At 42.1% G+C, this 18,443-nt stretch overlaps 1 protein-coding gene across 1 annotated transcript in view; it reads left to right on the top strand.

The window, feature by feature from the left end:
- The first annotated feature begins 5,943 nt into the window (after window positions 1-5,943).
- Window positions 5,944-18,443, top strand: part of HIPK1 (homeodomain interacting protein kinase 1) — a 50,116-nt gene continuing 37,616 nt past the window's right edge. Inside the window, exons 1-2 of the mRNA XM_081222660.1 lie at window positions 5,944-6,310; window positions 16,579-17,656. Coding sequence (XP_081078786.1) covers window positions 5,968-6,310; window positions 16,579-17,656 — 1,421 coding nt within the window. The 5' untranslated portion in view covers window positions 5,944-5,967. The remainder of the gene's footprint in view (window positions 6,311-16,578; window positions 17,657-18,443) is intronic.

Raw genomic sequence — 18,443 nt, 5'->3', positions numbered from 1 at the left:
AACCCCATCCTTAATGTGCTCACTGAAAGGTGTGCTTCTAAGAAGCCAAGAAAATTGGGTCAAGCTCACTCACCCTACTAACCAGGCTCTGTAGAAACAAAGCATGAGGGTGAGACCAGACATCTGGTGCTTAGGGAGTCGGGAATATAAGGTTTGGAGAAAACCTGCTAAAAGGTCTGAGCACCCAAAATTCCAAGCAGGGGTTCTGCTGCCAGCCAACAATGCTCTAACACCAGTTGGGTGTCCTATAATTCAACTCAGTTCGGACACTATCTACTCGGAGAGGACATCAGATCTCACAGACTAAGGCTTAAGTCTCACAAGACTGCCCCCGCCACCACTTGAGATGTCCATCACAAGTCCAGGTTATCATCTGTGCTTCTGACCGGTCACACTATAGATTGGAGGTTTCAATGACCCCCTCTTTGGGTTTGACTAATTTGCTAGAGCAACTCACAGAACTCAGAGAAACATTTTACTCACTAGATCATCAGTTTATTATAAAAGGATATAACTCAGGAAGAGCCAGATGGAAGCGATGCATAGGGCAAAGGATGTGGGAAAGGGCCAGGAGTTTCCACCCTCTCTGAGAGCCACTCTCCCCATATCTCCACCTGTTCACTTCCTCCTTCAGAACTCTGTCTTCATCTCAGTTTCTTTGACCTCCTCGTCTCCAAAGACCTTATTTCCCTCTCTCTACCTTACCACCCTGTCATTATCATAAGTTGTACTACATCTGAAATCTCAAATTTAAACCCTCTTTTCTCCCAGATTATCTGCTCAAGTACCCTCACTGCCAATGTTTTACTGTTCATAAGCTCTCTCTGAGCTTCACTTCCTACCTTGACTGGACTGTATGCTACAGTCCATCAATATAATATCACTCCCTTGCTCTCTTTCACTCAAACTTGCCTCAAAAAACTCCAGTTCTGGATAAATCATAATATCTATCTACTCTTTGCCTGCACTAGAGCAGCTAGATGTTGCTGGAGAAATCATTCCACCAGGCTGACTGGTTTCATTTTAAAATCATGATCTCATACATCAGAATGGCGTTCCATACTGCTGAGTAACCCTATTATGTGTCTCTAGTAAGCTTGGTTTCCTATTCTCCCTTTCTTGTTGCTTTCCCCTCCTACCCGCACTACCATCTGTCAGTATATCCTGTTGACTCTACCTTGAAACATATCCTGAATCTTATTTCTTTTCACCATCTTCACCGCTACCACCCTTGGCCAAGCAACCTTTGTCTCTTGTCCGAGGTCTTCAGTAGCCTCTTAAATGTTCTCCCTGCTTCCAACACTGCTCCCCTCCTCTCCAAACACACAAGTAGAGTCCCCACAGCAGCCATGACATAAATCATAGCATGTTACTTCTCTGCTCAAATCCTCCGATGGCTTTCCAGCTCACTCAGAATAAAAACCAAAGCTCCCCTGGTGGTCTGAATGGTGCCCACCATCTGCCGGCTCCTCTCCTTGTCTCCCACACTTCACTGACTCTGCTCCAGGCACACTGACCTCCTTGCAGTTACTCCAATGTGCCCGGTAAGCACTCACCTCACTTCTTCCCTCTCCCTACCATCTTTTCCACCCAGGATACCCACGTGGCTCCCTCACCTCCTTCAAGGTTTTGCTCAGTGAGGCTATTCCTGATCATCGTATTTAAAATTACAACCACCTTGCCTGCCACTCCCTTTCCCTGCCTTGCTTTTTCTCCATAGAGCACTTCACATATGATATCATTTACCTATTGAGGTTAGTGTGTGCCTCACTGTACTAGAATGTAAACTCCAGGACTCTTTTTTTTTTGTCTGTTTTGTTCACTATTTCATCCCTATTGTCTAGAACACATAGCACGTTCTTAATGATAAACATCCGGTGAATGAATAAATGAATCAATCTGGAGGAATGGATAGATTGCACATCCCTTAGGCAATCCTTCCTCAATAAATACTATTTCTCTCCAAGAGGGAATAAAGCAGAGTTCATAGCCCTCAAGGGGCTGACAACCATTGAATGCTTAGTTCGGCAGATACTGTATAAATATTATCTCTATAACTTGCAACTACCCTGTGTGAAAACGAGTGTCCATAAATCCCTTCATTCATTTGTTCATTCAACAAATATTTATTGAATGCCTACTATGTGCCAGGCATGTGTTACAGACATTGAGGATATAAAACAGTGAACAAGACAGAAAATGTCCTGCCCACATGGAACTTAAATTCTAAAAGAGAGAGACAGGCAGTATATATAAATAAATATCAGATAGTGATACGGTGTTAAGAAGAAAATAAGACTGGCTAATGGGGGTGAAGAGCAGTTCAGATAAAGGTCAAGGAAGTGTCCCTGTGGAATAGAATAGAAACAGACTCACAGACATAGAAAACAAACATGTTTAACAAAGGGGAAAAAGGGGGGGGGGGAAGGGATAAATTAGGAGTATGGAATTAACAGATATAAACTACTATACATAAAATAGGTAAGCATCAAGGATTTACCGTATATCACAGGGAACTATATTCAATATCTTGTAATAACCTATAATAGAAGATAATCTGAAAAAAATATATATATATATAACCGAATCACTTTGCTGTACACCTGAAAACTACCACAATATTGTAAATCAACTACACTTCAATTAAAAAATATTGTCACCCAATGAGGGACAGAGACATTCATCTAACTTTGGGTGTGATACCCTGAGAAGAACACAGTGTCATTATTCCGGCCGGAAATGGATAACTTGAACCTAGTAATGAAGAAACATGAGATAAACATAAATGACAAACCTAAAATGAGGAGCACTGTATTATTTTAAAGAAGGATTCTGTATTCTTCAAAAATATCAAAGACAAAGAAAGTCTAAGGATCTCTTTCAGATTAACAGAGACTGAAGAGACTGACAATTAAGTGGTATATTTGATTCTAAACTGGATCTTGTACTGGAAGAGGAAAAGATGGTAAGAAAGACATTATTGGATTGACAAATTTGGAATACAGATGGTAGATGAGATAAAAGTATTTTATCAATGTTAAGTTTCCTGGAATTGATAATTGTATGTATTGTGTCTGTAAAAGAATGTATTTATTCTTAGGACATTCAAATATTAAGGGATAAAGGTGCATGACGTATGCGATTTACTTGCAAATGGTCAGATAAAAACGTGTGTGTAATCTATTTGGCTGAGAATGCAAATGTTAAAGCAACAGGGTCAAAATGTTAATAAGTAAATCTGAGTAAAGGGTATATGGGTGCTCCTTTTACTATTCTTGCAACTTTTCTATCAGTGTGAAATCATTTTCAAATAAAAAGTTTCCTGGAGTCTAGGTTTGAAAAATCAGTGAGGATTCTCTCTTGTTGATTCAAAGGATTTGCCCACATTCTGCCTCCTATTCTTTACTTCAGACCTTCACTCTCATCTGGTTTTCCCAGTTTTAGAACTGTTGGCTTCTACTTGAATTCTCTTTTTCTTCTGGGTCCCTTGGATTTACTACTTGTTTGGATAGTTTGCCTAGTTTTTGGACTCAATTTCTCTCAAGACACAGCCTTTTGGTCAGGTTCTCCTACTTGGCCTTAAACACTGCAGATCCTGAGTGACTTCTAGTCTACAACACTGAATCTAGGCCCTAGAGGGATATCACACCCTAGATGACACATTAATGCTTCCAACTGGCAACAGCTCCATCTCCCTCTCCAGCTGCCCCGACTTTGGGAGGAAATAGTTCACATATCTTCTCCCTTCTCCCCATGTTCCCTGCTTGATCAAACCCTCATCACAGTTTTCTAATTAGCCTCTCTTTGTCCAGTCTTTGCCCACTCCAGCCTGCCATCCTCCTCACTGCTACCAGTTCTCTCTTTAAAGCACAGATTCCTTCATATTACCTGTCTGATTAAACCTCCACTAGCTCTGCATTGCCTTTCAAAATCTGACTTGGCCTACCTTACTGTTTCCATATTCTGCCATTTCTCTGCTGAACTGTATGCTCCTTCAGGGCACAGACCATACCCTTTTCTTCTTTGTTATCTTTAATTCTAACACAGTACCTGGCATACAGAAGATACTCAATAGATATTTGCTGAATTGACAAATGAACTCTAGTTACACTAAACTCTGAAACTTCTTTGAGCATACCATGTTTAAACATCACCTTCTCTGAAGATCTTCCCTGACTCTGTCATTCAAATCTTAGATATATGTCCCCATGCATTTTTTTCCTCAAGCTTTCCTGTAAGCTTTCTGAGGGAAAAGATCATGACTTATTCATCTTGCATCTGACTCAGTGTGTAGGAGAGTGCCTGGCATCAAGCAGGCAGAGTTTGTTGGATGGATATACAAAAACTAGAGAGAGGAAAATGCTAGATTTTAAGAAGGTCTCAATGTAGTGAGACAGACTGAGGAAATGACCAAAGAACAATGAAAATAGAGATCAACAAGTATAAACAAATAAGGTACAAGAAGTAAATGAAGTAGTCAAATGATGATGCAGAACTGAATAACCAGAATCAAGTGGGAGTCAAAGAGGAAAGTCTTCCTAAAGGCAGATTTTGAGATGTGTTTGAAAAGAGGAAAGGGACATAATGTGGGAGAGTAGGAGCTTAGAGGCCTGTCATGGAGTTGGGTTGAACCAAGGCATGGTAAGCAATTAATGTTTTGGAAGCCTGCTTTTCAAGCAGGATCTGTTCTACCCCAGAGCTCAAGTTCTGCCTTTTTCCTGGCTCCCCAAGGAGGCATGTTCACCAACTCTCCATGTCTTGAGGTTTCCCAGGTCAGTCCATCGTAGGGCTTTATGTTCTCTAAGTTTCTGTGAAAATAAGCAAACAAACCTGCCCTGTGGGATTGAACACTCTTGCTAACCCTGGTCTTCTAGGGAAATAAAGTTCCTTGTTCCCAATAAAACAGAACTGTTCCCAGTGCTGTTAAGCCAGGAGAGAAACCCAAAGGTAGCATAACCACTTTAGCACATCTTCACAAAAATTATCTCTTCCATCCAAAGAGGTCAAGGATGTATAATGAATGTCTTAGCCACATCTGCCCTCTCCTTAAAGCGTATATGCAAATAAATACCCATGGTGCTGTACAGCCACTTTCTAGGGCTCAGATCCTTGTCGCCTCCAGCACTTGCGGGATGGAAAAAAATATACTACCGTCTCCCTACAAATGTCCCACACTTTAGGAATCAGGGCATTTTACACAGCAAGAGGTATACCTGAAGTTTTCCAGAATTTCTTGGCCCAGGGAGATGGCAACTGTCTTTCTATTAGGATAACCTAGTTTTCACGCAGTGTTTATTTTCCCAGAATGTTGTGTGCCCAACGCATTCCGTTTCCTGAATACCCGGTTTTGTTATCTCCTGGTAGAGGAGAGAAAATTATGTATTAGTCCACTGCAGGTTTTGAGGGGGTTGGGTTCAGAGCACAACTATTCTTTCTCACCTCCTAATGCAAACCCAGGTTCCCAAGGAGGCAAGGGAAGAGCCCGCTCAGGGGCTCCTACTGCGTGTGGAGGCTTACGGATCCTATACACCCCTGTCACGCAGCTAGAACGTCCCTAGATTGCAACGATACATCAAAGCCTAAACTAAGGTAAATCTCACCAGCAGGGGGCTACCTCGGTAGGCACTGCCTCCTTGCGCGCTGTCCAATCTCTGGGGGTGTCACACTAGGCGGTGGTGATGTCACACTGGCGGGGATGACATTCTAAAGCTGGACCGCCACACCGCCACCAATCACCTTTAAATCACCGCGGAGTCGGCCGTGAGGAGGGGGCGGGGAGCCGATCCCCGCACTTGATCCACGCTGGCTCCCCACGGAGGCCCACCCACTCCCCCTCCCCCTCCCCTCCCCTCCCCTCCCACCAGTATTATGACGTCATCCTAACCCGCCCGCTCTCCGACACTTCCGCCTCAGTAGGTGTCATGGCGCGGGGCTGGGGACTAGTTCCCGCGAGGAGGGGCCGGCCGGATGGGGCGGCCGCTCGGCGCTCAGCTCGTCGAGTCTGGCGACAACGGCGGCTGCGGAGCCAGGGGCCCGGCGGTGGCCCCGGACGGCAGCGGGAGGCTGAGGCGGGAGCGCGCGGTGCTGAGGCGGCGCCGGCGGCGAGAGGCCGGGCGGCGGAGCTGGGGGGAGGCTGAGGGGGCTCCCCCCGTGGGACGGGCGCGGGGACGGCTCCGGGAGGCGGGGGCCGGGGCCCGGGCCGGCTCGCGCGGGGGATATGATGACCCGGCGGCGGGGCCCCGGATCTCGTCTCCTCCGCCGCCTCCTCACTGCAGCCCCAGCTCGCGGCTGAGAACCAGACACACCGGCGGTGAGTCGAGGCGGGGGGGCAGTGGCCTTGGCAGGGAGCGACCTCCCATCGGCTTCCCGCGGCGGGGCTGGGCCGGCCACAGGCTCTCCGGGGCGCCCGGCCTGCGGGGGGCACCTCCCTCAGCGGCCCCCACCCGGGACCCGGCGCCGAGCCCTGCGCCCCGGCCGGTGACGGCCGCGGAGGGGATAGCGTTCCCAGGAAAGTGAGGAGGCTGCGGGCTTGTTTTCGGGGCAACTCCCCCGTGTCCTGCCACTTCTCTCCTGGGCGTGTTGTTGTCCTCAGATGACAGGGGGCCGCCTGGCGTCTTCTCACCCGGCCGGTTTTTTCTCGGCTGTCGTGGCCGGTTCCCAGTGTGTGGCTTGTGCGTGTGAATTTCACAGCTCTGCTTAGTGCCGTGGTTTGGGGTTATTTGTGCTGTTGGGGACCAGGAAGCGGTGTCTGGAACGGACGGCCGCGGAGAGGTGGGTGTGGGAGTCCTCCTATCCTCTCCACTGCTGTTCTTTAATCGTTAGGTTGGTAAATTGTAATGATGGTGGAGACTGCGTGGGACCGGCCCACCTAATGTATATCTATGCAAGGCAGATCTAGATGTCTGGCTCAAAGGGAAACTTTTGCTGTCTGACTCCACTTTCCCAAAGCTTTCGTTTAAAAAAAGGAGGGGGGGGGCGGGGGGCGGGGAAACAACCGAAACTCTTGGTAAGGCCCCCCGCTGTTCACAGGTCTGTGGGAAAGAGGCCGTTTTTTTTGCCTAGCAACCAAGACCTGGGGCTCGGTCTCCAAGAGCGCGAGACTAACGTCCAATTTGTTGTGGTGACAAACCGTGAGCTCTGGCCTGTGTTTACGCTCGGCGCGCTTTCTTTCCTGTTTAGGTGGGGGAAGGGAGGAGGAGCTAGAGAAGGGGGAAAAAAACCACCCCAAGCTCCAGTGTCTTTCCTCCACTTAACCCCGTGACTCAGTTGTAGATACTCTTTGAGGCAGCCCTAGATGCTTTTTCTTAGTGACACTTTGGGAATTTTCAGTCATTGCATCAAAATATTAATTTCAGCTATAGACTCTTCTGCCCAATCTGTCCTTTATCTTATTTGTTTCCTGGTAACTGATGAAAATAGCAGCATGGCTTCCTTCTTCTGATGAAGTGGGGTTTAAATTAAGTGGCTGATGCCCTCAGTAGAACCTACAATTTTGCTCTTGTTTGTGTAAAGCTATTTTTGATTCCTGGTCTGTAGTGGGTTCTTTTTTTTTTTTTTAAGATTATAGAGAATGCAAATCTTCACCAGCTCTTTTTCATATGTAGGTCTAAAGCTTTTTGTAAAACATCTAAAAATCTACTAACAAGTCATATAATAGTTGTTAATTCAGCTGGTGATTTTGGAGATACCTGTAATCTCAGGGCTCTGTGTTATAAAACTGGTACGATGGTATGATGAAAGATATCATTGACTTTAAGACACTGTTCCAGGCTTGAAGGATATTTTGGTAAAGTACTTGTGGCTGGAACTGGAGGCAGCCATGCCAGTAAAACATCTTACCAGTAAAATGGTGAATGAGATGTTGTAAACATACTGAGTCTGGCTAGTAAGTAGGACTTTTGCTGGCGATATCTTCATGAATAGTTTATCCTATCTTTGGACATTGTAGTTTTATGGATTGCAGAACAAGTTGATTGGTAACTTGAGATTGAAAACCAAGTCAGAACTCTCTCCTAAAAGAAAAAAAGATAATCTCAACATTCACAATTCTCTGGAAAATAGACTTCTTTTATTCTCTGGTTTTGTTTTCATAAGCACAGCTTAGTCAGTGGTTGTGTTGGTAGAAATCAGTGAGCCAAACCTGCCTTATAAACTTCTTACAGTTGGAACTTGTGCAGCTTGTTGTTAGTTATATATCGTAACTGGTTCTTTTGTAATTTGAAGTAATTTTGCAAACATGAACTTCCTGATTGGCCCTTTTATTTTCATTTTCATGACTATATAAAGCAATCCATTTTATAAAAAGTTACAGTTATTAATTTTTCCCCAGTTTCTTCCCTTAAATTTTATGCCATTCTGAACACAAGTCATCAAAATAATTTTTCTCTCAAGTATCACTTCAACAATCACTGATTTGCTTTTCGCTTCCTTTTTTGTTTTTTATTTTTTGTTCCTAATCTCCCATCTCCCTAAATGCCTTATGTATTTTTGTAGAGCATAATTTGGCACTTAAAATTTTTTTACATCCTGTTTTTATATTTTTCTTTTTTATGTGTCATATCACCTAAGCAACATTTTAAGTTCTTTGAAGATAGGGAAACTTAGGTGTATTTCTTTTGGATTCTTTAAGAGCGCCTTGTACAGTGCTTTCCCACCATACTTAATGAAAAAGAATCAGAAAACCTGAATTCTTTGCCAGCATTACTACTCATTAGCTCTGTGTAAAACTTGTTTGGCTTTCCTGGGTCTACTTTTTCTCATCTTGGAATTACAGGGTTTTAGAAAGTCTTTTAAGGTTCATTTTAGCCGTAAGAATCCCTGTACTTTTTTTGCCAGTGTCTTCTGCTCCAATCAAATGCATTACTCTAAATGGTTTTTCATTTTTCCATATCCCCTAGCATACTGGCAAAAGTTATCTCATTCATCTAAGACCTCCTCATCTGCCAAACTGTCGTTACCTTAGTTGAGTCCTGTTTTCCTTAGGCCTTTTCTGGCTGATCTAAACAGGGTTCTATCTTAGTGTTTATGTTTCATATTGATTTGCTAATTTGTCATTTTTGTTAATTTGTCATTTTTCTTATGATAGAAACTCCGAGGTATAGTTTTCTTTATTCTAAACTTTATAGACCTTATAGACTGTCCTGTGCACATACTAAGATAGTGCCATTTTACCAAATACAAAAAACACTTTTCTTTTGTTCTGTTGCTATAGATTCTTCATTCCAAATAAATCTAAGAGAGCAGTTGAAATTTAGGAAAAAATATACTGCCTAGAAGGAAAACGCCACTCAGCCAGTTTACCAAAATATTACAAAATTGGTTTAAATGGCTGTAAATTACATAGAATTGTAGGGTTCCTTCTTTGTCAGCTACCACCACCTATTCCACACCCTATTTTTGCATACTAGTTGAGGAACTGGCTCTTTCACATGGTTCCATGTGAAGGAAGTGCTACAGGAAAGGGGGTGGGGAACTTTGATTCAAATACTGTTCTCACGGTTTCAAGCTTATTTTTCTCCTTCTGTATCACTATACTTAGAATAAGTATTCTCTTGTAGACAACAAACTATAATTTCTATCTCATGTGAGTATTTCTCTAATTTAGTCAGAATGACTTCTGAGATCCCCTTACATTTATATATGGAGCAATAATGTGATCTCTTTATAGTCATTCATTCTAGCAAACATTTGACACACGCTGTATGCCAGCCATTGTGATTGATGCCGGTGATACAAAAGAAGAAGATACCTATTCTGCTGTTGGGAATTGCCCTCATGGAACTTGCAGTTTAGAAGAGAAGTCAACTTTTAAATAAGTAGTTACAAGTAGTCATACTTAGAATAAAAATCCAGAGTGACCACAAGTCAGTATGTATTCTGGCCCTTGTCTCCCTTTTTGGGTTCTGCTTCTAGTATTTTTTCCCTTGTTCCGTTCCATCCATTCTGGTCTCTTCTTCAGATAGGCCAAGAATGTATCTTGGCACTAACTGTTCTCTCACTAGGATGGCTTCTTCTTGTCAATTAGGTCTCAGCTTTAAGTGCCACCATGCTACAGTGCCTCCCCTGACCACCAAAGAGTATCTCTCCCCTGACCACCATCTCTATCATGTCATTGTGTTTGTTTTCATCATAACATTTATCACTAGCTGCCATTTTCTTGGGGAAGAGGTGTTTATCTCCCCAGTAGAAAGTAAACTCCAGGAGATAAGGGATCTTGTCCTTCCGGAACCACTGTTATCCCTGGGAACTAGAACAGTGCCAGCAGACATACTAGATGCTCAAAATACGTTTGTTCAATGAATAAATGAAATAAATAAGTACAAGTGTGGTAAGTGCTACTACTTCTGTAGTAGAGGATGCTGGGGGAGCCTTTATCAGGAAATCTAACCTAGTGGTCTGGAGAAGGCTTTCCTGAATGTATTTGTCAGTGTAGGGCTGGCTAAACAGTCTTGCTGAAGGAAAATTGTTTTTCTCTCATGAAACAGCCTAAAGTGAATGTTGTAGGTTGAAGTGAGCATTCCTGCTGGGCAGGTTGCTCTGCTCTACATGATCATTCAGGTACCCATGTTCTTTACATCTTGCTGCTCTGCCAACCCTTGAGTGTTGTCTTAGGGCAGAAGCTGGATCTCCATGGGTTCCTCCTGGTGTCAAGGGAATGGAACACTAAAGGCTCACACGTCACTTTTTATTGGAGGGAGGGACTGGTAAATGTAGTCTAGCCTTGTGCCTGGGATGAAGGAGAAAGTAGATTGTGGTCCAGACCAACAGCCTATGCCACATTGAAAAAGTGAGCTTTAAGTAAAGGCTGAAAGGATAAGTGGTAGTTAAGAGAAGACAGGGGTAAAATGAAGTTCAGAGAGAGAATGTTATGTATGAAGGAACTGGGGCAGGAGAAGCATTTCGAATTACTGGAAAAGAGAGTGCCTGGGGGAAAGAGTCAGTGAAACGAGGCTACAAAAATAATCAGGGTCCAGATCTTATAAAGCCTGACAATCCAAATTAGAGATTTTGGACTTTATCCTAAAGTTTTTATTTTATTTTGTTATTTTATTTATTTATTTTTGGCTGCGTTGGGTCTTCATTACCACACGTGGGCTTTCTCTAGTTGCTGCGAGCGAGGGCTACTCTTTGTTGTGGTGCATGGGCTTCTCATCACGGTGGCTTTTCCTTGTTGTGGAGCATAGGCTCTAGTTGTGCGGGCTTCAGTAGTTGTGGCTTGTGGGCTCTAGAGCACAGGCTCAGTAGTTGTGGTGCAGGGGCTTAGTTGCTCTGTGGAATGTGGGATCTTTCTGGACCAGGGCTTGAACCCGTGTCCCCTGCATTGGCAGGCGGATTCTTAACCACTGGGCCACCAGAGAAGTCCCTATCCTAAAGTTTTAAATGAGGGATAGATACGCATTTTTAAAAGCTTCAGTTGTAAGGTGAAGAATGAATTGAGAAGGGCTAGAGGGTACCATTTGGGGAAAGTTAGGCTGTTGAACTAAGTAGTGCAGGATTGTGCAGTAGGTGGGAGATATTTGGTATCCCAGTGAAAGAGTTTTCTTCCCAATCTTATCTTTTTCCAGAATGTGTATTGTTATTTACCCACTTTAATGATATGAATACTCTTTATATATCAGTGTGCTGGAGAATATGTACATCTGTGTACATGTCAGCTGAGGACAAGTGCTAGAGGAAGAAATCAATATGCAGTACTGATGGTAGGTTATTTAGATCACCAATTGTTAAATTGTATCAAAAAGACAAAGATGGCTCCAAGCAAAAGCATTAGAAATTTATTATTGGTATGTCCGGGAAAAGGTGGAAGTTAGTCAAGACTAAGGGCAAAACACTGATAAATGATTACCTCCATTGTCATACTCAACTATTTCATTCATAGTTATAATATTTGAATTCTTTATGGTAAGATCATCTAACTGTAGTGCCCAGAGGGTGGGGCACCCAGTAAATGTTGTTAAATAGATGTGCGCATGGCAGGGAGTGGGGAAGCTGTTAATCTGACTGTTTTTGAAAGCCTTCGAGTCTAGCAAGACTCAATTCTCTTTTTAGCAATAAGTACAAGTACCAGTAGCCTTTTGCCTTTTGTTCTAGTTTGGGATTAATGCAGTGGGAAAGTTTGTCATTATATTTAGATGGTTAAATCCTTGGAAAGTCAGGTTTGAAATGAAAAGACTAGTTTATTGCTAGAGTCAAGAGGGGAAACCTTTTCAGGAAGTTAGCTTTTAATTTATTGGGAGCTGTTCTCATGTGAATTGAAAATAGTGTAATGTGCTTAACGGAGTGTGATACATTGTAAATTTCCCACAGATGTTAATTCTATTCCGTGGTTTTGTTTGGGGTCTCAGCCTAGGGAGAAAACTTCCTCTCACCCGGCCACCCCACCCCCTGCAAAAAAAAAAAGAAAAAAAAAATTTTGTGGGGGGACATAGTATCTTTATTTCGTGTTTAGAAATGGCTGTTTTTAGCTGAATTTCAGAGTGTTATATAAATAAGAGTATAGATTTTTCTAGGCAATTTTGATTCTGTATTTTCTTCTCACCTAGTGCTTGTTGAGGTCAGGCTGAGTCTCAGCCCCACTGTAAGAGTCCTGGTGTCATGGCATTGACTTCAGTACCATACACCCTTGCTGGGGGGAAGACCAGTGAAATTCTGGGTTGTTATTTCCCTATGGGTGGACTTAAGTTTGTCTTACTGAGTAAGAATTATTATATTTATTTATATACTTAAACTTTTGGAGCAATTTCCTAGAACTTGTGCTTTTTGCAGTGCTCAGTGTGAATTTGAAACCATCAGTATCTGTTATTTTGTTCACTGGGTGAAAGGTTGTCATTAACATTCCTCTGGTAAACAGAATACTTTTGAAAAGTGTCCAGTTATGATCATCATACTTTTAAAAACTTGGAGTTACATTTCATGAATTCTTTTCAGTATTATTACTTTAAGCCCCCATATTCCTATACATAGCTACAAACTGCAAATTTTGTATAGTATTCAAATTTTTTACTAAATACTTTTAGGTACATGAAGGTTGTGCTTACGTATTTTGATAGATTGTTAAAAGTAGTAACTCAACAAATATACGATGGAAAACAAATTTCAAAAATTTGCTTCCTTTTCGTTGTTCAGAAATTGGTTTGATATTATGGCAAGAAATATTTTTGCATATATTAATAGGTAAATTTTGTAAAGGCACTACTTGATTTCAATTTTTCTCTTATAGTTTGGTATTATGTCAGTGATATAGGTAGAATAAGACGATTTGTAAATCTGTAACCTAGAAGTTAAATTGCAATAACATTTTTTAAAAATATTTATTTATTTATTTTGGTTGCTCCAGGTCTTAATTGCGGCTCCAGAGCTCCTTAGTTGCAGCACGTGGGCTCCTTAGTTGTGGCATGCATGTAGGATCTAGTTCCCTGACCAGGGATCGAACCCAGGCCCACTACATTGGGAGCGCTTAGTCTTATCCACTGCGCCACCAGGGAAGTCCCGCAATAACATTTTTTTAATTTATACTTTTTTTCTCTTCAAGGTTCATATAAATTATAGAAACTCTTGTTTAAAGTAAATCCAGACAGCATTTTAGAAATTGAAGGTTGAGGGTTTGTTCTTCCTTCTAGCTATCTGTTCCAGTGCAGATGGTTTTTAGTTGCATTCAAGCACAAAGAAATGTATACTTTGTTTTTTTATGTTCTGTAACATCCCTTGTCATGTTTCCTTCCTTTCTAGTTGTGTGTGTTTATTCTCTTATGACTAATAAAATTACACTGTGTGTACTAGAGTGGAGACTTCCCCATATCTCAAGGACTGCACAGATAAAAGAGAGGGACGTCAAAAAACCAAAACAAAAGAAGCATTTGAGAATCCTGCAGTTTAACATGAGTAGTAGGGAGTAGAAATGAAGTTGGTAGGCAGTGGTCAAATCACCCAGCAAATACTGAGTGTCTGTATATTGTCAGAATCTGTGGTAGGTTCTGGTGATATAAGCAAAAGAACAAGACAGATATGGTACCTGCTCTTTTACAGTATCCGGGGATGTAACATTAAATAAATAATGTTATAAGGTAGGTAGGTACAGAGTGTTGTGGGAATGCAGTGGTGGTGGTGATTGTGGGAGAGAGAGAGAGAGAGAGAGAGAGAGAGAGAGAGAGAGAGAGAGAGAGAGAGAGAGAGAGTGTGTGTGTGTGTGTGTGTGTGTGTGTGTGAGAGAGAGAGAGAGAGAGTGTGTGAGTGTGTGAGAGTATGAGAGAGAAGAAACAGTTTTCCTAGCAGAAAGTCTTCAACATAGAGGGCCTCCCAAGAACTGAAAGAAGGGGCAGTATGGCTGGAGTGGTGGAGGAATCGAGGTGGGGAGATTTTGGAAGACAGCAACCAGATTTTGGGGGAGCTTTTTAAGGCAAGTTGAGGATTTTGGATTTTATCCCTAAAGCAATGAAAGACCCTGGAGGCAGAAGGAGGGAGATGGTTAACAAAGAGCAGTCCTCCAATATATAATACATAGTTTAAAAGCAAAGGTCCCCTGAGTGTATTCAGAATGAGTTTGGAGGCTACTGGCAGCTTGAACTAGAAAGGTTCCAATAAGGGTAGAGAAAAAATGGCTGATTTGAAATATGCTTAGGAAGTAGATAAGATTTGTTATAGGTTAGATATGGGGATTAAGGGAGGGGAACAAGGGAGGGGAACAAGGGAGGGGAATGAGTCAGGATAATAATATTAAGTGAGTTTTTGGCACTAAGCATGTCATGTGTATTAAATCATTTAATTCACCATTTTATAGATGAGGAAACTGAGACTCATTGCCTCCCTGATTTTTTAGCTTGAGGTGTTAGGTGCATGGTGGTGTCTCATAATTGAGGTAAAAAACTGGGCGTGGGGTGGAGGCTCAGAAGTTTAATTCTGGACATCTTGAATTTGAGTTGTCTCTGAGATATCCAAGTTGAAGTGTGGAGTGGTTATTTGAAAATAAGGATTTGGAGTTCAAGAGAGAAGTCTGGATTAGAGAGGGAAATTTGTTACTTTTTCGCAGATGACTAATGCTGGGAAGTAGTGAAAAGAGGGAACATGTGGAGCAAGAGAAGAGGGATTAGTGTGGAGCCCCGAGGCACCTGAGGGTTATGTGATTCAGAAGGAAGAAGATAAATATGAAATGGCTTGTATGCTAGGTCAAATGTTTGGACTTTATTCTGAAAATATTAGCTTTGGGATTAGTCTTTGGGCTTATTGAGCTTGAGGTGTCTCTGGGACATTCAGGCACAGAAAGGTGGGCAGTTCTTATTACCTTTCCCCATATTTTTCTAAGGATGACTTCCCGAGGTTCTTCAGAAGATCCCATCTGGGCTTTGCCTCATCCTGATTACTTTCTTCTGGTCAGTTTATCAATGGTCCTTTTACAGTGTAGTGGGCAGAGCTAGACACTGTTTTATTTGTGATCTGAGCAGAGTGGGTTGCCTTCACTTTGCTACATTCTGGACACTACTTTTTCTGTGAATATAGTTTAAGATTGAATTAGCTTTTGAGGGGAGGGGAACATTATTGCATAGTGTTTCTCTTGCTAACAAAGTGTTTTTCTTATATGATCCTGTGAAACCTTGTATCTCTTATCCTTGTGCTTTGTGCTAGCCAGATTTTGGACCTAAGTAGGAAGTCAGTATTTGTGTTAAATGTCATCAGCTAGATTTACCTTATGGTTTCTGCTCTTTATGATCTTTTTGGACTTGTTACTTAGCAATATTGAGTATCCTGCCCAAATTTGGTTCATCTGTGAATTTTATAAGCATGTCATCTATGTCTACATTTAAATAATTGATTAAAAAACTAATCAGGGGGCTTCCCTGGTGGCGCAGTGGTTGAGAGTCCGCCTGCTGATGCAGGGGACACGGGTTCGTGCCCCGGTCCGGGAAGATCCCACATGCTGCGTGCGGAGTGGCTGGGCCTGTGAGCCATGGCTGCTGAGCCTGCGCGTCCGGAGCCTGTGCTCCGCAACGGGAGAGGCCACAACAGTGAGAGGCCTGCGTACCGCAAAAAAAAAAGAAGCTAATCAGGGCAGGAATGAAGACAGCTGTGGAATGAGCTCTGGGGCCAAAGAGCTTGGGTTTGAATTCTAGTGCTGCCACTTAAGAGCTGTGTTATTTTGAGCAAATTATTTTAACCAGTTCTGTGTCTTAGTTTCCTCATCTGTAGAATGGAAATAATGATAGTATGTTTTTCAAAAGGTTGTGGTGAGAATTAAATGAGTTATGTGTATGAAGTGCTTAGACTACCACTTGGCACGTACTAAAGTGATCAATCATCTAAGCTATTGTTGTTGTTGTTTTTATTTTATAAACCATCTTAGATGTTCATACTCTTTTAACAGTATGTCCTATTATTGCTGAGTCTCAAAAATGTGATTCAGGATGTGTAATTAGACCAAAAAGTTTATCCTTCTATAATAGAAAACATGTTTTGGAAAATGTATAAAATAAAATCTCAGCCAGATATACGTTTACTTGTTTTTTTTCTAAACTGAAAGTTTTCTGATATGCTAATTGAGGGGTTGTATAAAATTGAGGGCCTAATTCTTCCTCTTTCTTGGTGTAGGTATGGCATCACAGCTGCAGGTGTTTTCCCCCCCATCAGTGTCGTCGAGTGCCTTCTGCAGTGCAAAGAAACTGAAAATAGAGGCTTCTGGTTGGGATGTTTCTGGACAGAGCAGCAACGACAAATACTATACCCACAGCAAAACCCTCCCAGCCACACAAGGGCAAACCAGCTCTTCTCACCAGGTAGCAAATTTCAACATCCCTGCTTACGACCAGGGCCTCCTCCTCCCAGCTCCTGCAGTGGAGCATATTGTTGTCACAGCTGCTGATAGCTCTGCCAGTGCTGCTACATCAACCTTCCAAAGCAGCCAGACCCTGACTCACAGAAGCAACGTTTCTTTGCTTGAGCCATATCAAAAATGTGGATTGAAAAGAAAAAGTGAGGAAGTTGACAGCAACGGTAGCGTGCAAATCATAGAAGAACATCCCCCTCTCATGCTGCAAAACAGGACTGTGGTGGGTGCTGCTGCCACGACCACCACGGTGACCACGAAAAGTAGCAGTTCCAGTGGAGAAGGGGATTACCAGCTGGTCCAGCATGAGATCCTTTGCTCTATGACAAACAGCTATGAAGTCTTGGAGTTCTTAGGCCGGGGAACATTTGGACAGGTGGCTAAGTGCTGGAAGCGGAGCACCAAGGAAATTGTGGCTATTAAAATCTTGAAGAACCACCCCTCCTATGCCAGGCAAGGACAGATTGAAGTGAGCATCCTTTCCCGCCTAAGCAGTGAAAATGCCGATGAGTATAATTTTGTCCGTTCTTATGAGTGCTTTCAGCATAAGAATCATACCTGCCTTGTGTTCGAGATGCTGGAGCAGAACTTATATGATTTTCTAAAGCAGAACAAGTTTAGCCCACTGCCACTCAAGTACATCAGACCCATCTTGCAGCAGGTGGCCACAGCCCTGATGAAGCTCAAGAGCCTTGGTCTAATTCACGCTGACCTTAAGCCTGAAAACATAATGCTGGTCGATCCAGTGCGCCAACCCTACCGAGTGAAGGTCATTGACTTTGGTTCTGCTAGTCACGTTTCCAAAGCTGTGTGCTCAACCTACTTACAGTCACGTTACTACAGGCAAGTGGCAAATGCTAAAAAGCATGTCTTAAACTAGAGATCTGTCTTTGTATTTAACATATATTACAAAGGACTACGTATAACAATGAATTTATTTACAGATTTCAACACAGAATAGAATAATATATTTTGGTGTTATCCTAAATATATTTAGTATTTAATATTCCATGTGTGTGGCATTCCTATATGTAACATTTTATTTCTGAAATTTTAACTCTAGAAAAATTAATTCAGTCTGATTCTGAAGGTTGTTCCTAGTTGAATTATAGTAGCATCTGGTTCCTTCTTTACTACCATTATACCTAATTTTCCCATTATAAAGTATGTTTAAATATATAAGATGTTTACTTATATGTGATGAATTTGGGCATATGCTGCTATTTTTCCCAGGTTCCTATCTTGGCAGGTAAGATGCCTTGGGAATAATTCCAAGTTTAACTCTAGCAACATTTTATTATTTTACATTTTCTTTCTTGTATAATAGAATTGGATTAGATGATTGCTAAGGTCTCTTCTTGTTTTAATATTCTCCATAGTCCTTTGAACTTATTTGCATATGAACTTATTTGGTTATCCTAAAATGGCCTTGACCCAAACACCTTATACTTTAGTGATTTATATTTCCATATTGATACTTCTAATAAAGCTACCTTTTCAATATATAATAATTATTTGGACAGAACTTAAATGCTGGTATGTAGAAGTTTGTCTGTAGTGTAACCAAGGAGCATTACTGAAAGAGAGAAGACAGGAAAGTCTTTTATTTCTCAGTACGTCATTTATCTGT

Source organism: Mesoplodon bidens (assembly GCF_964165515.1).
Source record: "Mesoplodon bidens genome assembly, chromosome: 2".
NCBI lineage: Eukaryota > Metazoa > Chordata > Mammalia > Artiodactyla > Ziphiidae > Mesoplodon > Mesoplodon bidens.
The sequence above is the reverse complement of the archived record's forward strand: the minus strand, read 5'-3'. Positions and strand labels throughout refer to the sequence as shown.